This window comes from Ambystoma mexicanum, chromosome 8 (assembly GCF_040938575.1).
Source record: "Ambystoma mexicanum isolate Mex_15411 chromosome 8, UKY_AmexF1_1, whole genome shotgun sequence".
Lineage (NCBI taxonomy): Eukaryota > Metazoa > Chordata > Amphibia > Caudata > Ambystomatidae > Ambystoma > Ambystoma mexicanum.
In genome coordinates, this window is record NC_090929.1 from 673,544,777 (window position 1) to 673,557,036 (window position 12,260).

General features: G+C 45.2%; 1 protein-coding gene across 1 annotated transcript in view; it reads left to right on the forward strand.

Annotated features, from left to right (window-relative positions):
* The window catches only part of NFKB2 (nuclear factor kappa B subunit 2), a 190,652-nt gene that overhangs the window by 75,275 nt on the left and 103,117 nt on the right, over positions 1 to 12,260 (forward strand). The window contains exons 9-11 of the mRNA XM_069610468.1: positions 732 to 817; positions 7,590 to 7,728; positions 7,862 to 7,981. Coding sequence (XP_069466569.1) covers positions 732 to 817; positions 7,590 to 7,728; positions 7,862 to 7,981 — 345 coding nt within the window. The remainder of the gene's footprint in view (positions 1 to 731; positions 818 to 7,589; positions 7,729 to 7,861; positions 7,982 to 12,260) is intronic.

The window sequence follows — 12,260 nt, forward strand, 5'->3', positions numbered from 1 at the left end:
TCCGCTCCCCACCCACCGCCTTCAGTTTCACTCCACCCCAAACCTTCACACCACCTTCCATAGCTTCAGGGTGAAAGCATCTTCAGAACTTTTGTGGTTATCGTACTGTACTGTGTAGTCTCCTACTCGCCACACCTCGTCCAAGTCTTTTGGGTATATTTGTCCTTTTATAAGCCCATGTGTACATTTTTGGGGGAAAACATTTGGCCAAATAAACTGATACACATGGATATAAAAATGTTTTTCTTTTGCTAGCAGCCGAACCTGTCATCTCTGGTTGCACAGTGCAGCAGTCCCCATTTCAGCACTGCGCACTGTGCTGCGCTTTGTGCATTGCTAATTGCCCTCTGCCCATTCGAATCCCTGTTACAGGAAGTCCTATTGCTTCATGTGCCACTCCATGCTCGAGGGCTCCTAGATGAGTTACTGAAGTCCTACATGCAGGTTGCCGGAATAGGTCCTCTGTACAGGCGCTCTTGCGACGTCACCTGTCCAGGGAGCGACCCATGTGTCATTGAGTACATGGTACAAATTTCCAATGTATGTGCAATACAGTTGAAAACAATACATATTCAAAATGTGCGGCGTTTCATTGGAAGTTCACTTATTCTATTAGCTAGTACTTTTGTAAATGTCCTCCGTAAACCTACATCTGCGAGTCGTCCGAGGGACATTCCAGTCCCCTCTCACTATAAGGTGAGTGTTATACCCTTTCTTCTTTTTTTCTTCAGATGACATTGAAGTCCGCTTCTATGAAGATGATGAAAATGGCTGGCAGGCCTTTGGCGACTTTTCACCGACTGATGTGCACAAGCAGGTATGTGTTTCAGTGTAAAATGTAGAGACCCTTCTATGCTTCTCTGTCACACCTGTCCTGTGCACTTCCATTCTTCTTAAATAGCGCATTTTCTAGACCCAAACTCTGTCCTCCCTGCTGTCCCTTTAATCTCTGAGCCTGCAACCTCTGGCTCTGCAAATATTTTGGATCATGGGAGTCTTTGTCCAAAACAGCTGGGGAGCCCCAGGCTGCAGACCACTGGTTAATCCTTTTAATTAAACAAGATGTTTTCCTTTAAAAAATAAATTATCATGTTCTGGTTATAATACCAGGGACAGTGGGTCACCCCTGTCGGAAACAACCCACAATCAATGACAAGGGCCTGAGCAAGACAAGAGTTCCCCAAAGACGACGAGGGTGCCTTTACTGGCAGGGTTGTCCTGGATATCTTCACAATGGTTTATGGTCATTCCATCGAATTTTTACCATCGAGGGACCATTCCATCGAAAGAAATGCATCGAAAAAATTACCAACAAATGCCTTTTTTATTCTTTTTTTATGGGGGTTCCTCCCTCAACTCCCCCGTTTTTTACCCTTTAAAACCCATTAAAATTAAACTAAACCCTTTACCTTGAAAAAACATGCATTCGATGCATATTTTTTTTGAGACATTTTTGTCGATGGAACGGCATTCGATGGTAATGGTTTAGATGAAATGACCAGATACCCTTCACAATCAGTACCTGCAAGGTCCAGTCTTGGGTGCTAAATACTTTTGTTACCCAGAAAACTAAAACCTACCTTTCATGTTCAACGACACACGAAGTCCGTTTTCATTGTTGATTATTCCATTGTAAACTATCCGAAAATGGACTACAGTGAGGAGGAGCTGAGTTGCTGAGACAGAAGATGGGTGTTCATTTTTCATCTTGTGGGTTAAATGGGAGCAGGGTCAGGGGCGTACAGAATCTGGTTGCTCCTAATGTTGTCTGGTGAATACAGCAATGGCCTGCGTTCTGAGAAGCCTAATTGGCCTGGTAGTGTTATAAATATAATAGCTTTTTTCTATAATGGGTTTAATACTAAAGAAGTTCCTAAACGCTGAGCCGGGATTCAAATCTGTGTTTCTCTGCGTCGTCTTGTTTCGAAGACGAGCGCGTTGCCACTGAGCTATACTGCCCTGTTCCATTTTACACCTTTATTGTGTTACTTCTCTTCATTACAGGTGGTGGTTCTTATCCAATTTCAGAATTGTTATTGGGGCACAGAGCAGAATGTAAACTAAGTTCTGCTCAAAGTGAGGGATTTGGCTCCAAAAGTTTTTGCCACACTCCATGCCCCCTTCCTTTATTGAGAACTACTATCCTCGCCTTTGCTGAAAATGCCCATCTGGCATGCTCGCCTTCTTTCCTCCTACCCCCAATACTCCTTCTCTGAAGCGGGTAGTGAGCTGGTTGAGCCAACAATGACCCACTATGGTGATGTTCGTGCTACAGCACCCACGAGTTTGGTAGCCATGTCCATTAAGACAAGGAAGCCTCCCTCTTACCTCCATCTTCCACACGTAGGCTGGTCTCTGCCCATCATTACACAGGTTCATGGCATGTACTGGGTGTGAGTCTGTTGCTGGTTTGGCATGTATCCGCTGCCAGTATATCTAGCAGTTCACCTGACAGCAATGAATGGAACAGAGTGTATTATTAGTTTGATTGGTGCCACTGAAATCTTGTGTATCCTTTGCGAATGGTCTGTATTTGCACGAGCATGGACTCCACACACTTAGTTTGGGACCCACGTCAATTTCTGTCACAGAGGCGAGGGGAATTAAAATAAAAATTAAGATGGCGGATATATGAAATGTTATTAATGTATTTGCAGGGAAGAAAATGCAAGCATTAGGTGAGAGCAAGGAATAGAAATACGAGGAAAGTTAGTGTTGACAAATGTGGCAAAAAGCACAGAAGAAAGACACAAAAGGGAACGCTTGACAGGGAAGGGGTTGAAAGGTAGAATAAACCTTGTGAAGCGAAAGGTTTCAGGAAATGGGATTTTTCTTTTTTGGAACAGAGGCTGGGTGCCAATGATCTGAAACTATGTGCGCCTCCTTGAAATGATGCATTATTTGCTTTGATCAGGCAAAAGATGAGATGTCTGAACAGAGTTTTTAAGCGCACAGACTTTTCTAGGCAGAACTGCGCCGGTCTCCTAGTGATAGTTGCCCTCGATAGGTGCTAAAGACAACTATTAGGTGTAAGAACCGATGTGAACCTGCATGTGGCGTGGAAGCTGAGGCCCTCCAGATATTTTGGCCAAAAATTCCATCCTCCGTCACCATTGTTGATGGTTGTAAATCTCCAGGCCCCTCGAAGCACTTTAAAAAAAAAATGCAACTCTTTATTAAAAAAAAGTTTTTTGTCCTCCAAACCTAAATGTTGTTTACGCAAGCTCTCACACGGGCACATAGTGGTCAATTGTTTTGCCTTATTTGTCCACTTTTATGCAATGTAACACATACTGTACATTTTAGGCTGTTAGTTTTGTTTTGTGTTGCTGTGGACTTTCATTGTTGACCAACTTGTACCTACCTGTAATGTTTGTAATAATAATAATAATTTCAGCATTTATATAGCACTACGAACCGTCAGGTATCTGAGGGCTGCTTATTATTACCCACGGTGTGTGGTGCTCATTTATTGACCTCGGAAGGATGAAAGGCTGAGTTCAGCCCTGCCAGGATTCGAACCTGCGTCAGCAGGCTCTGCACAGATGTCAAAGCACTCTACTTGCTGTGCTATCGGACCAGCTTGTAGTCAAACTTTTCTGCCCTCTATTTCTTGGCCCAGTTTCCTTTGGAGGGCTTTTACGGGTGCTTCTATCCCAATGAAGTAGCATGTCGTAAAAGCGTGAACTTCAATAGAGCCTCATTTATTTGGCTTACAATTGTACACATTTTCCTGTTTTTAGAAATCTTTTCAAGGTTGTTCAGAGGACTTTCTTCTGCAACATCTCGACAAGCGGTTTTCTTAAAATATTTCCGGGCCTTAGGGGTTTGGCCCATATCCTACCAAAGGCGGCCCCTGCAAAAGACAGTAACCAGGCCTAAAAGAGTACCGGATAGGCTTACAGAAAGAAGCCTTTCACCAGAATGCCTTTGTGGATATGGAACTGGATATCTGTTGGCCAACTAATTGCCTGATCGCTCCCTGAGTAGATGAAGATACTGAGCGAAATAGCAAAACATGGAGGTACCAATGCAAACAGCCTCAGCTAAGTCCAACAGTGATTCTGCCCTGTAAGGCAAAGGACAAGTCTTTCCCTTATGTACGGCATGAACAGAAATGTTGCTTTAAATCTTGGCATCACTGTAGTTATGTATCCTCTAGTAAGTTAAAGAGCATGCCCGTGCTCGGTTAACTAGTAAGCACTCCATCAACATTTTGGTGGCCGCGAGACTTCCAATAGTCTCTCCATTTTAATTTCAAACCCATAATTTCTTTCGTCATTGCGAACTTCTGTTGTTGTACCAATTCTGCCTAGGTTATGCTGGCGGCTCACAGCATCACATATAATAATTCGATATTTATATAGCGCTTTCATCCCAAGCGATTTAAATAGTACATATTTACCTACATTATTATTACCCAATCAAAATTGGTACTCACTTTATCGACCGCGGAAGGATGAAAGGCTGAGTCAACCTTCCCGGTATTGGAAGCTGCGACCTGCAGTTCAAACGGAGATCACAGCAATGAGCGCTTAACCCGCTGAGCCATCTTAAAGGCACAGCTGTGAGTATTGCTAATTGTACACGTGCATTCTTTGAAATCAAATCACCAAGGTCTGACACCTCACTGGTCACTGTCTGCTACCTAGAGACCACCTTTAATGGTACTGGGCAAGGCACTGGCTTAGTTGCTGGTATTCTTTTTCAGAGAAGTTGGTTCACTGAATCCCCATACTTTCCAGGCTTGGACTGGCCTATAGGTCAATGCCCGAACCAAACACTCAAAATGCTATTGTGGGCCCATTTTTTTAGTCAAAGTGAGCCACTTTTTTGAAAACATTACTTTACCATGCGGCTAGTAGTTTTGCCCAGTGTTACTGAATGAATATTCTTTAAAAAACACAATTTGCATCACATTTTATCAACCCCCCCCCCCCCCTTCGGTACTACCCAGTCAGTCACATGAGGAATGAATTGCCTTTTGCAACTGTGAGCCGCTATTTCATTGGTGCCTATTCAGCCAGCAGTGTGGACTGCACACCCAAATGTCCACTTTAGTGGTTTCCAATGTTTGTAATAGAAAAGTAGTACAACTCGAGCAGAAGCACCAATATTGGTTTATTCACTAATACGTATAATCTTAGTCGATCAATTGTTCATGATTTAGAAACAGATGCAGGAGAAAAAGGACAAGGAGGTAAAGAAGGAAGAAACCAACATATGTTAAAATGGTTCCAAACTCAACAGAGCTAGTAGTAAATGTATCTAAAAGAACTCTATCCCAGCCTGCAATAAGGACGTTAGAGAAAGGCTTGAAATGTGTACCAACGTACAGCAGCAACACGTTCAACACAAAAGTGGAAATACACACACTAATATGGAAACTAAAACCGAAAGTATTCTTTTCAGAAATACCAGCACCAGCAGATTCGAATGAACAAGATACATAATATATTGAATTCAAGCCTAAAAGTACATTCTCTGCCCCAATGTGGGTACCAGCAATCGAAATATTCCACAAGATGGTACTAGCAGACATCAGATATCTCTGGAGTTTGGAATGTAAACACAGAAGATCTCAAAGAATTCCTAGTATATCTGCCCGAATACAGTTCACTATAGAGATTTGTAATCCTGATGTACATTACCTAGACGTCCAAACTAAAACAAGAGAATCCAAAGTAACAACAACCCTATTTACCAAACCTACAGACTGGAAAAACTTTATTCACAGATTAAGTTTCCATCCACCTAATATTCTAGGGAACTTACCTTGCGGGCAAATGCTCAGGATCAAGGGGATTGTTAGCTATCCTAATGAATGTGAAGAAGAATTAGCCATACTTCAACAGAAATTACGACATAGAGGGTACCCAGAATAAGGTTTACAAAAAGCACTTTCTAAAACCAACAAGATGTGACGTGAGAATCTTTTACTGAAAACACCTAAACTAGCAAGTCTAGAAATAGTATTTGTCTCGAAATACTCTATAAAGAGTAGACACATCAAACAAAGCATAACTAAGCATTGGAATATTAACAAGTGACAAGAGAACAAAGGACCTATTTCCTCAACCACCTGTTTTTTGCTTATCAGAAAAGTAACATCTTTTGGAACATGCTAGTGAACACCAAAGGCACAACAATAACAAAATGTCCTGACAAACATCCAGGAACACATCCTTGCCTAATTTGCGGTAATTGTAATAATGTGATCAAAGGACCCATTGTGTCCCATCAGAGAACGGGTGTAAAAATAAAACTGAAATATCACGTGACATGCTCCACAGAGAACACAATTTACAGTATCAAATGCCCTTGTGGAGTCTATTACGTCAGGGAAACTGCAAGAAAAGTGAGAATAAGGATGAATGAGCATAAGTCCTCTATCAGGAACAACAATCCTACATCAGCAGTGGCAAGAAACTTTGTCGAAAAGGGTCACTCGGTTTCTCAACTCAGATTCCAAGTGCTTGAAATTATACAAGTGAAGGGTCAACATATTGACGCAAGGAGAAACAGGGCTCAACGAGAAGCCTTCTGGATCGAAAGGCTTGATTATCTCACCACTGGTGGGATGATTGAAGAATGGGACCTAAATTGTTTTGTATGAGCCAACAGGAATATATACTAATGTGAAAGACTTGGGTCAACGAATGACACCTGAGTGACTTTACACTCTGTATACTGTAACTACAAGTACCCACACCGCTGGCTGATCAGCCAGGGTTCTTCTCTTTTGTCCTAATTTTGAGTACTCTTCACGGCGGCACCTTTTATTGGGTTTGCACCCCGCTCAGAGATTGAACATTTTTCTATAGTAGAAGTATAAGGAATCGTACAGAAATGTCACCCTCATTTGTGCGCCCCCGCAGTTACTGCGACTTTGGGGGCGCACAAAATGAGGGCGACATTTACTGCGCCCAAGCAGAGCGGGGGTGTCCCCCTCTCTGCCTGGGCACCGTAACGGGAGTCGGGAGTTGCGGGGGTGTCCCCCGCTTACCATTTTGGTAATGGGGGACACGAAAGAAGAAAAAAAAGCACCCTACGGCGTCAGCTCTAACCCACGTTAGTCGGAGGAGCTGATGCCGCAGGGATAGAAGGGTGCAGGCGGCACAAACAGAAGTGTGCCGCCGTGAAAGGTAAGTTGGGGGCGGGGCTGGGGGTTGGGGTAAAAGCAGGCCGGGGAAGCAGGCACACTGATCTATATGATCACGGCGCTGCGCCGTAACTGGCGTCGGCATTTTGGCCGTCGCAGTTATGGGCGGCGAAGTGATCACATAGACCCGAAGTATAATATTACAAAACAAAAAGCTGTGCACACTCACCGCTCTTTATTATGTCCCAGTCCGGCCCTGACACTATCCACAACATCCAGCCCTCTCTTACTTGTGGCATAAGGAAAAGTGGCTGCCTAAATGTTCCCCGACGCCCCCCCCTAGCATCCATGTGAAAGTACTTGCTCCTGCAGTGTCGGGGTACATGCTCCTGTGGCAATCACTGCGGGCATGCATGCGCCTTTGTGTGACCCTTTTCTATGTGGTTGTGACTGCAAGCGTCTGATCTATGCCTGATTTATCTTGCAGTATGCCATTGTCTTCCGTACGCCACCATACCACAAGATGAAGATTGAACGCCCCGTCACAGTGTTCCTTCAGCTGAAACGGAAACGCGGCGGTGACGTCAGTGATGCCAAACAGTTTACATACTACCCGCTGGAGCAAGGTAAGACAACCCGTGTGTGTGCAGGTATGTCTGTGGGCTTGGGCTCTGTTTGGATGGGTATGACTCTCACAAGGGCAGCAATTGCAAGCTGTGGGAATGCAATTCTAACTGGCCGTCTGTGCCTTGTGTGCAGATAAAGAAGAGGTTGAGCGGAAGAAAAAGAAGACCTTGCCCTCCTTTCATCATCACTATGGCGGCGGCTCGCCAATGGGCGGAGCAGGCGGAGGTGGGCCTGGCTTTGCATTGGGAGGAGGTAAGCATCTACCGCTCTCCCTCTGCATTTCAGCTCAGCAATGTGGACTGGGCTTCATTTCGAAATCTCAGAGATGGCAATGCATTTGACTCCAATTTCATTTGTCTTTTTGCTGTATTGTCTACTTTTGCTTTACAAGACTAGCTTTGTGCTAAACTCACCCGCCTTGGAAACTCACTGGTTTGCTTCAGCAAGACTACAATATAGTTTGCGCCTGTAAAATAGCTCTGCGGATTAAGCGCTTGCCGCTGCAACCTGCGTGTGATCTGCAGATCACAGGTTCAACTCCCGGCAAGGCCAACTCAGCCTTAAGTTCTTCAGAGGTCGACACATGAGTACCAACTTCGGTTGGGTGAAACCGTTTGCAAATATGTTGCATGTAAAGCGCTTTGGTGAAAGCGCTATATAAAAACACATGCTTATTATTATCATCTCCAATTGCAGAGCAGTAAAAAAGCTCTTCTATCCCCGACTTCACAGAATCACAGTTTAGTGCATTGTTGAAAGAAGTCAGACTAAGAAATGCTGATACTGCGTTATCCGGTTGTTTGTGTTTTTCCCAAAGTCCACAATTGACATCTACTTGAGATTAGTTAGTCAGTTCTTCAAAAAGGTTTTATAATTAAGCCTTATAGACTGATGAAGTTGCCACTATCGTAGGATAATGGCCTACTCCCACGTTATTTCCCTGAGAGCTATACTTTTGGGGAGGGTCAAGCGGTAATGACCCTAAACTAAAAAGTAAAGTTTATTTTTATCGTGGGTGAAAAATGCACACATTCTCAATTTCAAATGTTAATTAAATGAGCATGAAACTATTACAAACTTTATGCAAAACAAACGGGGGGTCTGGGAATCTCTCTACCAGCACGAACACAGTCCAATGACCTGTTCTTGGGTGAATAGCCCCTGGGAGAAGACTCTACCAAGTCTTTAGCTCACTGTCCCTTTCACAGAGAAGAAATGTCCCCCGCATATCAGCCGTTGTCCTGCCCAGGGGCAGTCCAGCGCCGAAATGCTAGGCAATTCTCCTCTGAACAAGAGTAGCAACAGTAACCCCATACACGTGTTTCAGCCTTGTGTGGCCTCATCAGTGAGGTGAAACTGTGCCTCTCTAAGAACAGTGAGCAAGGGGTCCATGTCTGGATCGCCCTAGTAACTTAGGGTGAGACCCAAAGTTAATTTATGCAAAACAAAGGGGGGGTCTGGGAATCTCTCTACCAGCACTAACACAGCCCAATGACCTGTTCTAGGGTGAATAGCCCCGGGGAGAGACTCAAACAAGTCTTTAGCTCACTGTCCCTTTCACAGAGAAGAAATGTCCCTGCATATCAGCCTTTGTCCTGCCCAGGGGCAGTCCAGTGCTGAAATGCTAGCCAATTCTCCTCTGAACAAGAGTAGCAACAGTAACCCCATACACGTGTTTCAGCCTTGTTGGGCCTCATCAGTGAGGTGAAACTGTGCCTCTCTAAGAACAATGAGCAGGGGTCCACGTCTGGATCACCCTAGTAACTTAGGGTGAGACCCAAAGTAAATTTATGCAAAACAAAGGGGGGTCTGGGAATCTCTCTACCAGCACGAACACAGCCCAATGACTTGTTCTTGGGTGAGTAGCCCCTGGGAGAAGACTACCAAGTCTTTAGCTCACTGTCCCTTTCACAGAGAAGAAATGTCCCCGCATATCAGCCTTTGTACTGCCCAGGGGCAGTCCAGCGCCGAAATACTAGGCAATTCTCCTCTGAACAAGAGTACCAACAGTAACCCCATACACGTGTTTCAGCCTTGTTGGGCCTCATCAGTGAGGTGAAACTGTGCCTTTCTAAGAACAGTGAGCAAGGGGTCCACGTCTGGATCACCCTAGTAACTTAGGGTGAGACCCAAAGTAAATTTATGCAAAACAAAGGGGGGTCTGGGAATCTCTCTACCAGCACGAAAACACAGCCCAATGACCTGTTCTAGGGTGAATAGCCTCGGGGAGAGACTCTACCAAGTCTTCAGTTCACGGTCCCTTTAACAGAGAAGAAATGTCCCCGCATATCAGCCTTTGTCCTGCCCAGGGGCAGTCCAGCGCCGAAATGCTAGGCAGTTCTCCTCTGAACAAGAGTACCAACAGTAACCCCATACACGTGTTTCAGCCTTGTTGGGCCTCATCGGTGAGGTGAAACTGTGCCTCTCTAAGAACAGTGAGCAAGGGGTCCACGTCCGGATCGCCCTGGTAACTTAGGGTGAGACCCAAATTTAATTTATGCAAAACAAAGAGGGGGTCTGGGAATCTCTCTACCAGCACAAACACAGCCCAATGACCTGTTCTTGGGTGAATAGCCCCTGGGAGAGACTCTACCAAGTCTTTAGCTCACTGTCCCTTGATAGAGTCTCTCCCAGGGGTTATTCACCCAAGAACAGGTCATTGGGTTGTGTTCGTGCTGGTAGAGAGATTCCCAGACCCCCCCCTTGGTTTTGCATAATTTAATTTAGGGTCTCACCCTAAGTTACTAGGGCGATCCAGACGTGGACCCCTTGCTCACTGTTCTTAGAGAGGCACAGCTTTACTTCACTGATGATGCCCAACAAGGATGAAACACGTGTATGGAGTTGCTGTTGCTACTCTTGTTCAGAGGAGAATTGCCTAGCATTTCGGTGCTGGACTGCCCCTGGGCAGGACAAAGACTGATATGTGGGGATATTTCTTCTGTGTGAAAGGGACAGTGAGATAAAGACTTGGTAGAGTCTCTCCCAGGGGTTATTCACCCAAGAACAGGTCATTGGGCTGTGTTCGTGCTGGTAGAGAGATTCCCAGACCCCCCTTTGTTTTTTATTACACACTTTACAGTTTATTTTTAATTGTTTTGTTAGTTTGGAGAATTGAACTGCACATTCTCTTCTCTGCTTTTACAATGCTAATATCACAGGTAGCCTTAGTAATCCACAGAAGCTTGAAGATGGTTCAAGTGTTTTTATTAGAAAGAAAACTATTCTGGTACTTGTTTTTGTGGTTAGGGTGGTCTCTCTTCCTTGGGCGGCCTCCAACCTAGCCCAGGTTCCCTTAATCCCCAGGATGATGTTCACTAGAGATTGGTAACCCCTACTATCTAAATATTACTTGCTGAGCAATAGTGAGGGCCTAAAGGTCAAAGCCTTACCTATCTTAACTCCCTCCAGGACTTCCTCAGGGCTCCGCAGCCTGATATCCTTCCCCAGATTGTTCAACAAGAATGATGGTTTCATTGCGATAAGTCACTCTGTTCTGTTCTCTTACTTGCACCATTTCTCCCTTCTCCCTTCTCTTACTATTCCTCTCCCCTCCCTCTCCTACTCTCTTCCAATATCCCATCACCCTCTGTCCCTCTCTCCTGTCCCTTTTGATGTTTGGCACTCTCACCCTCTCTTCTCTTTGCTCCTTTACTCTCGCCCTCCTTGCTCTGCTCCTCTCACCCCTTCTCGCTCTGCTCCTCTCACCCATCCTGCGCCCTTCTAATACCCTCGCTATTCTCACCCCCCACTTCTCTCCTACACCCTTCTCGCACACCTCTCCTACACCCATCTCTACTATCCTTATTCTCTCCCAGCACCCACTCCCTCTCACTCTACCTATTACCCTCACATCTACGTCTGTCTCACCCTCTTCCCTCACTACTACTTTGACTTTAACAAACACTCTCTCAATCACTGCTTCAGTCTCTCTAACTGGTACCACCCTCTCTCGCTACCAATACCACACCTGCACGTCTGCACCCTCCTATGCCACCAACTTCTCAGCACTCTGCTCTGCCGTCCATCCTCTTTCTGGTCCTTCAGTCCAGTTTACACCTCCTGACCTCACCCAAACAACCCACACTCTGCCTTTCATACACTCCCCTTATATACTGTACGTATCCTGATTTTAATCGCCCCCAACCACTCCACTGGCTCCAGCGCTCACCTTACTCTAGGGTCCCATCCTGACCTGTCTTTTCCCCCAGGAACAGGGCTACCCAAATTAAACCCCCTCTAAGCCCCTCACCCTTTTCCATCAGAAGTTTGGTTGCAGTCTCTGATGGCAATGTAGCAGCCAGTTTCGCAGGCTACTCATTTCCATGATGATTTTGTTCCTGAGTTGGTGAGGTTTATTTCAAATTTGGTTTGGGTTGGCTCTCTTCTGTTCCCTGCAGTCTCTCACTCCTACGTTTTTCTCTGCTGTGCCACCCATTTTCCTGGTCTCCATCTAGATGGTAGGTTGGGTGTTGGGTGTCTCATCTCTGTTTGCTCTCAGGTGCATTCTGGAGTTGTGGTTCTGAAACAG